This window comes from Ammospiza nelsoni, chromosome 5 (genome assembly GCF_027579445.1).
Source record: "Ammospiza nelsoni isolate bAmmNel1 chromosome 5, bAmmNel1.pri, whole genome shotgun sequence".
In the NCBI taxonomy this organism is placed as follows: Eukaryota; Metazoa; Chordata; class Aves; order Passeriformes; family Passerellidae; genus Ammospiza; species Ammospiza nelsoni.
The window spans coordinates 14,118,894-14,130,855 of record NC_080637.1 but is presented as its reverse complement, the minus strand read 5'-3'; the positions used below and the strand labels follow the sequence as shown (position 1 = coordinate 14,130,855).

General features: G+C 41.7%; 1 protein-coding gene across 1 annotated transcript; it reads left to right on the top strand.

Annotated features, from left to right (window-relative positions):
- Nucleotides 1-6,613: 6,613 nt before the first annotated feature.
- SYPL1 (synaptophysin like 1) lies at nucleotides 6,614-11,962 on the top strand. Its single transcript, XM_059472464.1, has 5 exons — nucleotides 6,614-6,716; nucleotides 7,375-7,493; nucleotides 8,626-8,830; nucleotides 9,652-9,840; nucleotides 10,716-11,962. Exons 1-5 carry the CDS (start codon nucleotides 6,648-6,650, stop codon nucleotides 10,830-10,832), a joined length of 699 nt encoding a protein of 232 aa, XP_059328447.1. The 5' UTR covers nucleotides 6,614-6,647; the 3' UTR covers nucleotides 10,833-11,962.

Below are 11,962 nucleotides of genomic sequence, written 5' to 3'. Positions count from 1 at the left end.
CAGAACTTCATAATGATGTCATTAGCACATACTTTGTCAACACTTGGAAAATCTGGAAACTTCAAGGAAAATAAAGAAGGAAAAAAAAGTAATGCATTCAGCTCAGCTGTATAATTAATTATACATAAAGTTTGAATGAGGTTTGGTTAAAAATGCAAACAATTTTCTAGCAGCATTTGCTTCACAGCAGCATGGCAGCATTAGGTCAGCAATCAGGGTGGATGCTGTGTTTTATCCATCCATCAAATAAGTGGGCACATTTTAAAGTTTCTGTAGTGCTGAGGGTCAGTGTGCTGCACCAGGCCCTGAGCTGACCCTGAGTGCAGTTCAGGAGCCCAGTTTGATACTTTTGGGAGCTCCAAAGGCATTTTGTCCTGCTTTCTGCTGGGACAGAAAGGGTTTTCTGCTGGGAGCAGAATTCTACTCTTTGTGTTCAGATGTTCCTGGGACGTTCCTTCAAAGCACCTTCTGCTTTGTGCATGCACAAGCTTTTTACACCCATTTGGCACAAAAACCCCCCATATTTATGGGTTTAGTTTTTGTCCTGATCAATTCAAATGCATGACAGTATGACCTTGTGCAGAAAAAAGTGCAGCCATGGGTGGAGCATGTTTATTTAGCTGTCAGTGCCAAACAAGTGAAACATAAAACACCACAAAACCCAGAGGCTGGCTGAAGCATTAGAGGCAGATATTGCCTAAAGTGGCATGGTATGGTCAAAACTTAATTTACTGGGTTAGTTCTCGGAGATTACTGTCAAGAAATGAAGAGAAGGAAAAGAAGGAAATGAAGATTTCTAGATTGATCAAAAAGTATATTAATAGTGGCATACAGAGTTGTGCTTTGCTGTAAGGTACAGACCACGTGCAGTACTAAACACAGTGAGACCAGTGTATATTCAGAGATGCTGCTGGTGATCCACACTGAATTTAAGAGGTCTGGCTGCAGCACAGAATGTTTTCTACCCCCTTTCCACCGTGTGGGAATCAGCATCCCCGGCACTCATGGCTTGCCTTCACCCAGGAAATTCTGTTGTCTTTCAGAGATGACAAACATAAATTGGTAATAATTTATTAAATTAATCAAGAGTTATCCTGAAAATGAGCCGTTTCCACGGTGTGCACTGTCTCAAGGCGCCACTAGATGGTAGAACAGGACTCTGCACAGCCCCGCAGCCGCCCCGACAAACCCTTACAACCGGAGAAACCTTTACAAATTCCCAGACAAACTCTTCCAAACCAGACCAACCCTTCCAAATTAATTCCCAAACCCTTCCAAACCAGACCAACCCTTCCAAACTCCCAAACCCTTCCAAACCAGACCAACCCTTCCAAACTCCCAACCCTTCCAAATTCCCAGACCAACCCTTCCAAATTCCCAGACAAACCCTTCCAAAAAGCAGCCGTATCAATCCTGCCTGAAGATTCACAGCTCTACAGTACAATTTAGAATTGTTATTCCAGCTGCATACATCATATTCTTGGTCCTTTGTAGCTAATTTATGTCTTCTAGAACTCTCTCTTCAGCCACAGTTTTCCCAGGAGTGCTTGGAGAGCAAGGCACACCCCAGCCCACTGCCCAGGGGAGTCCCATGGCACCCAACCAACACCTATGGAGTGATAAACTATGGAAATTAAACCACAGGATTGTGAACTGTGATGCCCAGTGTAAATCACATTGACTGGGAGGCAAGGGCAGCTGTAAGAAACTTCTGCTCAGAATCACCTTCCAGAGGAGCCACTGCCTCTCTGGGCAGGGCTGTGTGCCCTCCTGCCCTTTGGAAATGTGCTCAGAAATGTGGGGAGTAGGGGACACAACCACCCGGCTCTTCTACAGGTATCCAGGAGAATAGCAAGAATTTTCCCACGTGCAGTAGTAGAAAATTTAAATTTAAGGCAGCAAGGATACCAATAATAGTTCAGAAATAACTAAGCTGATATGAGTAAATGAAAAAGAGACAGTGTAAAATTACTAGATTTTTTTTTTAATGGTACAATATCTTGTGAAATCTAACTTGTATTAGCCACAGAACTTAAAACCTGCTTGGATGTGAAAGATGACTGGCACATGGGGTGAAATATGTCTCAAGGACTTTCAGCAAAGATCAAACACATTGAACAGTGATTTCCAAAGTTTTGCAGTAAAGACAGAGGTGTGCTACAGAAGCCAGGGAAAAGGAACAATCTAACTTAATGTTGTTAGAGAGCCAATGAGAAATAAACTGAATAATAAATATACTTACAGGTCTAAAGAGAAAAGATTTAAAGCATCAGAGTGTACAAGCAAATAGAATTATGCATGTACTTGAAAACATACAGGTAACTAAGAAAATGCAGATTATTACATGACAAGGAACTATCTGCAGACAGTTATGTGGCAAGTTTTATTTACTATGGGAGAAAGAAAAGCACTTTCTTCACCTGGTGTTTCCAGCCCTGCTGAATAGACAGTGCTGGGGACAGAGCAGTCCTGGGCAATGGTTCCTCTCCTGACAGATAAGTATTAATTTAATCACCCACTTTGCTTTATCTGCAAACACAGAGCTCAGGACTTCCCTGAATTAATCCTTGTTTGGACTGTGTAGGGGATTGGATGGGCAAAGAACACAATGAACCATCAAGTTCCACTTGATGGGTTTTTAACACTGCTATCACAAACAACAATATTGCAAATATTCTGAATTCCCTATAAAACAATTTACAGTGTTTGTCTTCTGTTGGAAGATATTCTCAGAATCTCACACTTTATGTTTAATATAAATTGTATTCTTTGATTACATGCAGGATCCTTTTGATAAAACTGTCTCTTTGTATAAATCTCTGCCTTCCCTGTGTGTACTCCCTTGTAGGCCAGCAGTAATACCTGTTAGTTATCTTCATTTTGCTAAGCCACCCAAGTTCTTTCAGTCCTAGAAAGTGAGCTCTCTGTGACTCCTAATCATCCAGGTAGTTTGAATTAATCTTCCATGGCATTATTAAACTAGACTGTTGCACAATGGTTCAGGGGAAGCCCCTCTCTCCTCACTTTGCTGTCTCTGTTGCACACACATCTGGGACAGCCAGGAATCCAGGAATCCCGCTGGTTTCTCCCACAGCTTTGTCAGACACCATGAGAGCAGACACATAGATGCCACAGGATTTGTCCTTTTTTAACCCCCAAGGGATGGGACTCAGTATTCTGAGAAACAATTTTTTTTTTCACTAATAATATAATAATATTGATTTTCAGTTAAAGCTAATTTAGATACCTGTTTTCTAATTAAATCAGTGATTGCATGAGTTTTATATCCTTCTAGAGTCATCAAATAATGGGCCAAATACCCCACAGAACCTGAAACTACATTACAGAGTCAAATATTATCAATCAGCCCAGTCTTTTGATCAGCTTAAGCATTGGCTAATCAGCAAAACCTGACTCCCAAGTGACCATGCAGCTTGATATTAACTGCATTGTTCTGATTTAATTCTCTGTCAAGAGGGTTCTGCACCAGTCCCCCAACCTCTGTTCCTAGGAACAGAGATAAATGGATGGGCCAGTACTGCCATAGCAGTCAGACATGTGGATCCCAGGGTTTCAGAGATGACCCTCAATCATTGTCCATATTAACTGAACTCCCTTATCAGCCCTGGCCAAACTGGGGCTGCTGGGTATTGACAGCTGATATAGAAGCTTTAGCAGATGTGACTCAGCACTCCCCTGAGTCCTGCTGGAGTGGAAAGGATTTATTACATAATTAGCATATTAATACTGTCCTGCTTTTTCCCAAATACAGAGTGCAATACTGGCTGTTCTTGCTTAATCTTTTTTTTTTTTTTTTGTCCCTTTCTCTCTTTTTTTTTTTTTTTCTCTGTAATTTTTTATATTTTGGTCACTTTTTCTCTAAGCAAAGCTGATTTTGCAATCAAAATACTTTTTTTTTTTTTTTTTAATTGTGAAGTTTTTTAGTGCTCCTTGCAAATACAGAGTCTTTTTGCCTAAACCTTTCCCTGCAGAGACTTGATCCAGAGTTCCTTTCAGGTTATGATATTAGCCATTTGGAAGAACCACCTGTATTTAAAATGTTTGGTATCACTTTGGAATAAAATACACAAGCAGAAATGCTCCAAAATACTTTTAAACTCAGGGAAAGGATAAGTTATATGGAGTGAAAAATTAAGAGCCTTTCCAATTTTGAATTAATGAGCCCACAGCTTGAACATTGTATATAGATCAGAGTACATCCATACTGGACATCTGAGAAGGCTTGAGGAAGAAAAAGCATAGAAATCAGGACTGAGAGCCTTTTTGAAAAATGCTTTAAATAATGAAATAGTTTTAATTAACTTACAAGTGGAAAAGCAGAGTAATCAAACCAATGTCTGTACAAATTTTAGGGACATACATTGCTTAATGCAAAAGAAGGAAGACAAAAAATTACAGAGGCACGTTGGATGAGAGGACAGAGTTACTTGGTTCATTTAGGCTGAACTAAGACTGTATATGCCACTTCTTTATGGAACAGATTTTATTTGGCATGGAGGATGCCAAGAAGATGAGCAAATAGACATTTCACCTTGGTTTATCCCTGGTTTTATACTCCTGTTTTACTCCTTAAAGGCACAGGCTGTGCAGGCAGAGAAGCTAACCAAGGTGGCTTGAACCCTCAGCACTGCTGGTCTGGGTTTTCTGGGAGATTCATGTGCTATTTACCAAAGCAGCTAAAGAAATGAAAGAGCCATCCTTTCCACAGCTTTAGCTTGTACTGCCTCAGGATCTGCAGCAGCAGGCAGATGTCAGCACCTCTCTGGTCGTTGCACAGAAAAATATCTCCTTGAATTGTGTGAGCATGGCAGAGCCTGCAGCCACTCAGGCAGTGCAGCAGTGCAGCCCCAGGCCAGCTGAGCACTGGCTTTGTTTCCATTCCCACAGGTAGTTCCCAGCCTGGAAACTTCTCCTGTATTCCCACCCTTGGCTGGCCTCCCATGGCTTATCCACAGCAGGAGCATGTGTTACACAGCAAACTCAGCCAAGCCCCCAGACTCCCCAGCCTGAGCAGTCCTTCCTCACCTGCTGGTTCCAGCCCCACAGAGCACCTTGTGCTGGTGCTCACAGGGGCCCCAAGAGGAGAATCTTGACTCCAGGTTTCAGAAGGCTTGATTTATTATTTTATGATATATATTATATTAAAACTATATTAGAACTATACTAAAAGTATAGAAGAAAGGATTTCATCAGAAGGCTAGCAAGGAAGAAGAAGAATGGAATGATAACAAAATCCTGTGACTGACCAAGACAGTCTGAGACAGCTGGACTGTGATTGGCCATTAATTAGAAACAACAACATGAACCAATCACAGATGCACCTGTTGCATTCCACAGCAGCAGATAACCATTGTTTACATTTTGTTCCTGAGGCCTCTCAGCTTCTCAGGTGAAAAAATCCTAAGGAAAGGATTTTTCATAAAACATGTCTGTGACAGCACCTCAGCTTGTCAGCCCCAGGACTGGAGAGCTGCAGCCCCTCAGCAGCTCCATCTGAGCCAAGGGAGAGCTGATCAGAGCTGATCCTGGCAGTTCTGGGACTGAGACCCTCAGCATACCATCACCACCACAGCTGAGCACGCCTCTGCTGCCCTGTGGAGGCTGCAGGCCCCCTTTGGCACAAGCTGCTGCAGCCTCTAACTACAGCCAGGAGCTGGACCCAAAGCCAGCTCTTCCCTTGGCATCTCCTCAGCCCCTTCTGCAAGGCTGCCTGGCAGCAATAATGGCACTTAGCTGGGAGCCAGGGCCTTTGGCAGATCTTGCTATAAACTGCCAGATCAGCTGGATCCTGCTAGAAGCAGCCTCAGCCTCCTGTAGCCACTCCTTCCCAAGAGCAGCACCTGACATTCTGGTGCTCCTCAAAGGCCCCCAGTAATCCCAGAAGAAATTCCTACAGGATCTTGAATCAGAGCCAGGAAACTGGCAATGAGTGCTGTGCCCATGGCCACCTTGGCTATCCATGGTCACTGGCCAGAGAAGAGGGAAGAGGGCAGCCCCTCTGACATCCTCAAACCTTCTTCACCATGAGCTTTAGCTCTTCACTTTTACTGATGGTTAACATACCAGCAACAAAGTGCAGTCACAGAAAACAAACAGAATTAAAGCTTAAATAGTGAAAGGCAGTAAATGAGATCTTGGCAAGCACATAGACAATTAAACTAAAATAGCCAAAGGCAGTCAATGAGATTTTGGCAAGCACATAGACTGTCAGGTGCCTGAGCTTCATTTGCCATCAAATCATCAAGCTCAAGGGACAGCACGTGTAACTGTCCAAAGTGTGCTGGGTGCGAGAGAGGAAGAGGAAGGAGCTGAGGAAGAAGTCACTGCTGCCTCATTGCACAAAATGGCCAGTGCTGTCCCCCCTAGTGACAGCCCCTGCACCATTTCCCCAGGCTGAAGAGCCCCAGCTGGGTACCTGTGGGTGGGTCCATGGGGCTGAGGAGCCCCACCTGGGTCCTGTGCGTGGGTCCATGGGGCTGAGGAGCCCCAGCTGGGTACCTGTGGGTGGGTCCATGCCCACCTTCAGGTGAGGGGTGTGGCAAGGGCTGCCCTTATAGGGACATGCCAGGGATGCTGCAGTAGTTGGCTGGTCTTGGTTCCTGCTGGCTGCCTTGGTCTCTCCCAGGATGGTGGGCTTGAGGATAGACATCAGCATGCTCCTGGAGCCTCTGGGCTTTGTTAAGGTTCTTGAATGGGTGAGTGGAGCTGGGGGGATTGTTTCCTCTGCTGTCCCTGGTGTGGGTACCCCTGGGCAGGTGTGAGCCCCCGGGCTGACAGACCCTGCCCCAGGTTGCTGCTGCTGAGCGTCCAGCACTGGGCTGCTCCTCAGCCGTGCCCTTGAACTGCAGATACATAAACTTGATGTGGTAATTACGTGATTGTTGATTTAAGGTCTGGATTGTGAGAAAAGAGTGTGGTAAAAAGTGACAAAAGTTATTTAGAGAGTCAAGTTGATATGTGATACTCTGAGCATGTACTTTCTGTTTGAATTCATAGTTGTGGATATGCAAGACTTGTAAAAATATTTCCTGTATCACCAGCAAGAAATACTATGCTGGCTGTTAGCATACCAAAAAAAAAAAAAAAACCAACAAAGTACAAACCCCAAAAAATTTTCTGTGCAACTGAAAATAAATTATACAGAAGGCACTCTTAAATGGGCTTTGGTTAGCAGTTTTGCTTATGCTTTTGGATTTTAGAAACTTGACATTTTCTTCCTGACATCACTTCATACTTCAGCTTTGCTAACTTTGTTGCTATTTCTTGTCTCTAGCTATTTCAGCTAAATGTTGAGTTTGCTTCCTTTGAGCTCTAGTGGTGTGCACTAATGTGTCTGTGTATTAATTCCTACAGGTTCTTGCCATCTTTGTTTTTGCCACATGTGGAGGCTTTCGAGGTGAAACTGCTCTTCTAGTTTCCTGTGAGGGTGTGGTAAACAAAACAGTTACAGCTGCTTTTTCTTATCCATTCAGGTGAGCATTAGCTCTTCAGTTATTACTTGATAATTGCTTTTTATTCCCCTTTTCCCTATCTGCCTCCTTGTGAATGTGTTCTTACTGTAAAGTGAAGATGTGAAACTTTTGGCTTGCTCTGTAGCAGCAATAAAATATTTAGTTGAAGTCATTCAAAGCACTGTATTTGTTAGTACCTTATAGAAAGAAGTAGTTAGAAATGGCAGTAGGCTGTTATGCTCTGTATTATTCTATCTTAAGCTCCAGTCTAGCAGTGCATGAATGCTACAGAAGGTAATTAGTAAGACAAAAACCACAATCCATTTTAACAGCCTAATTCTTCATCAATTTGGTAGCTGCTTTGGAGGTCCAGATAAGATTATTTTGAATGTGCCATTATCCTATTTTTGTTCAGAGGCTGAATGGAAAACTCTTTTCAGTTTATTCCAGCATTATCTTGGTGAGGCTGTTGGGCACAAAAAACCTAAATACTTCAGTGTCATTGTGGTGCTCTTGTAGAGACAAGCTCCTTTCCTGGAGCAGGAGGAAGAAGGATTCCTCTCAGTTCTTGCAGCTGCACAACTACAGGGAGTGCAGGGTTGGTGTTCCATATGTGTTCAATAAATGTAATAACATAAATAAATATAGAAATTGATTCAATGGACAGCCAGTAACAGTACAGAATTTGGTCACAAAACCCAGCATTTGGAGGGGAGAGAGGATCTCAAATAATTCTGTGCTGGTCACAGGGTGATCAATGGTAGTCACACAGCTTTTTTTATTCAGCTTCAGTGCTTGTGAGTTTTGTAGCTATAATGCCTCTAAGTCCACCTTGTTTAACTGCCAAGTAATGTTGCTGAGTCTGCTTCCAAATCAGGAAATTTTGTTCAACTGCTCTAAAAATGCAATTAAGGGCCTTCTCCTGAAGGTACTGTTGTATATCTTTGTGCAGAACTAGATACAATCTTTAGAGAGCTTGACAAATATTTGTGTTGCATAACTGATTATTTGCGTATCTATAGTGTATCTTTCAGAGTAAACTTATACAATCAGAATGCTGAAGCATGGAGTATAATTAATGAAGTATAAACAATGAAGCAAATGAAGCTCCCACTGTGTAGCAAACTCTGAGTACATGGCTATAATTTCACAGGTTGAATGCTGCTGTATTTAGTGCACCGGACCCAAAAGGCTGTGGTGGCACCTGGACTGATGTCTGCCTCAAGGGTGACTTCTCCTCTTCTGCACAGTTCTTTGTTGCACTGGCATCATTGGTGTTCCTCTACTGTCTTACTGCCCTTGTGGTATATATTGGATATAACCATGTGTATCAGCACAATAACAAGTTTCCAATAACTGTAAGTAATACTGAGATATTTTCATGGCTTGACTTTGAAGCTGCAAAGGGATGAGAACTATTGGTAATGCAAGAATAATTGGTGAATATCCAGTAGTTACAAAAGTTAAATGGAGTGTGAGCACAAGTATCTCAGACTGATCCCTGCAGCACTTTAGCAGAAAAGGGGCCCAAAGCTCTTGGCCATCCATGACATCACACTTTATGCAGTTATTGAAGCAGTGGAATGAACTTTCACTTTTTCAGGTGAACAGTATCTTCACCATGACTTTTCTTTAGTATCATGCAATTGAGTATATTGTTCCATAGCTGAGACCTCCTCTGTTAATCTGAAATTTTTCTCTGTATAGAGGACCTGCTGCAATTGGCAGAGGAAAATAGTTACATTGTGAGTTTTAGTCACCTTCAGTATTGAAGCTCTGAATGAGAAATTTCGTAACATGCTTGAAAATGGACTCAATGACTTTTCTAACCAAACTTTAGCCTATCAGCCACCCAGATTTAAATCCTCTGCCTCTATCCCATCAACCTCACTTTACTGAACTTTGGCTTAAATTCTCATAAAATAGGTGCTAGGCATCTGATTTTAGAAACAGCTTTCTTAGGTTAAGATTGTCTTTTGCATCTATCAAGCACAAACACATTGTTTTGTAGCAGGTTATCAACACTGAGTTGTAACTATAACATTGTTAATGACTAAATTTGCTTATGATTATTATCACTGATCCAGTTATCTTGGTGATATAACTGATACTGTCACTGCCTTGCTCTCATGTATAGGCCTGAATTTTTAACCTGTTAATGAGTATTTCTCTTGTGTAGGACTTGGCAATCAGTGTCTTGATAGCCTTCCTGTGGCTGGTCAGTACTTTTGTTTGGGCAAAGGCGCTTGCTGACATCAAGGTGTCCACAGGAGCCAGCATTGTTCCAGGAATTGAGTCTTGCAATGCACCAGGAACAACTTGCCATTTTCTTTCTGTGACCCGCATGGGAATCCTGAATGTGTCAGTGGTATGTATGCCTTCCACCACATGGGTACAACAAATGTGCTGGGAAACAAAAAATGGCACCTGAGAGCTCTGTTCTACTGATTGCATGTGTTGCTCTGTGTTAAGATTTCTTTATGGGTTATTTGTCATTCAGGTCTGTTATTTCTGTGGTAAAACACTGGGCAAATAATTTCTTGGAGGGAACAAGTTTTTTTCTGAAGGAAACGAAGAGAAACATCTTGCAGGATCTGCCTCTAGAGCTGTTACATGCAGCATTTCTAGACACATTTGAGTGTCTATTTATGCTTTTAGCCCAGAGCAACTTAAAATATCTTACTGAGCCACCCAAGTGGCTTGATGACTGATATAAGTAAAGAGGAAATGCTGTGCTAGTGCTGAACCTAGCTTTTTACTCAACTGTGAGCATTTTTATGCATCAGATTGAGGTTCCTTGAAACATAATGGTATGAAGCTCATGTTCATACAAAGAACACTTCATATCAGAGCAAATTAGGCTTATTGTGTGATCTTCCTAATGAATCCTACCTTTCAAAACTCAGGCTGTTATTCATTGGCCTAATAATAATCAGTCATTTGGTATGAGAGTGCATGTGTGGGGGTGCTTAGTGAAAAGAATTTGTCTAATTCTGTGCAAAGTATGGAGTAAGTTTGACTATCTGGCCTACAAAGAGCTCTGTTAAAAAGCTAAAATAGCTTCTCTTACTCTGAGGAGTTTGGGAATGTCTTGTCCAAATGAAAGGGATGCCAAAGATAGTGCTTGTTACTGGTTTGCCTTGAAGAGACTTTCTGGCTTGTTTTAAAAAAAGGAAAACAAAACCCAATAAAACACAACAGACTTCATAATATTATATTCCCCCCTTTTTTCTTTCTCTACAGGTGTTTGGCTTGCTTAATATGATTTTATGGGCAGGAAATATTTGGCTTATATACAAGGACACCAACTTGCACAGCCAATGGAACAGAATTTCTGAAAGTCCAACTGAAAGGGTATAAAAACAAGTTGATATTTTGAAGTGCTTCCACTTTCCATGCTCTTGGTAGTGTGATGTGAGCCATTAGGATTCATTTCAGCAATGACTTGATAATTCATACAAACTTCTGTTTTGTACTATGGTTTGATGGAAGGTCTTGGGTACTCCAACTGAAGTGTTTAATTATCATGAAATATATTGTCTTTCAAGGCTATGCAGCATTGTATTGCAGTTTTTGAAGAGCAAAATGAAGAGGTTATCTGGATGCTAGCCCTTTCTGGTTCTTAAATTAGCCTTATAGGAAGCATGGCTGAGAAGCAACTCTATCTGGGTTATTACAGCATCATGTTTAATTCTGCCAAGTCTTCTCTGAAAAATGGAAAGTAAATTCACCCAGGGCAGGTGAAAATGCAGTTTACTTTCTTCCTGCCACTGATACCTTGCAAAAGTCACCTGAGTAGAATTCATAGCTCTGTCAAAGTTGCAGCCAAGATGTGTAGGTTTCCAGATGGTCCTTTCAGATCATTGTATCAGATCTGCTGCTGAGCCTGTCAGGAAGGACATTACTCCTATGTTTAATATGCTGTTACTGTTTAATGGCTTGGGGACAATCTCTGAACAAGGCAATTTGTTGAATGAGTTCATAGCTTCTAGTCTCACTAATATGAGAGTTTCTATATGGGAGCAATAGATGATGGAGGTGGGGGTGGGAGGAAAAATAATGGCCCAAAACACTCACAAATACTGTACAAATCAAAGTTTATATAGTCTGCTACTGCTTAGGCTTCTCTCTGTTACTTCTGAGGTGCATGAACATAGTTTGTGCATGAAAGGATATAAGGGGAGATGTCTGAATATGACAAATTCTTCATTGATGTTCAGCTCATTCATTGGGAATGGTATTTGGGTCTTCTCATGTGAACTTCTTTATTAAGGTGTCTGACTCCCTGTGAATTGCCCAGAGAGAATGCTTCAACAAACTTAATACAAAGGCTGTTCAGTCCTTTTTGGTTTGTTTAAACTGTTTGTGATGAACATAGACATAGTAGTATGTATATAATTGTAATTGTTTGGTGTGCCAGAGCTATTGACCTTCTGATAGTAAACTGTAGTGTCAAAGAGTGCAATAAAGTCGGTGTGAGTGCTGCTGAA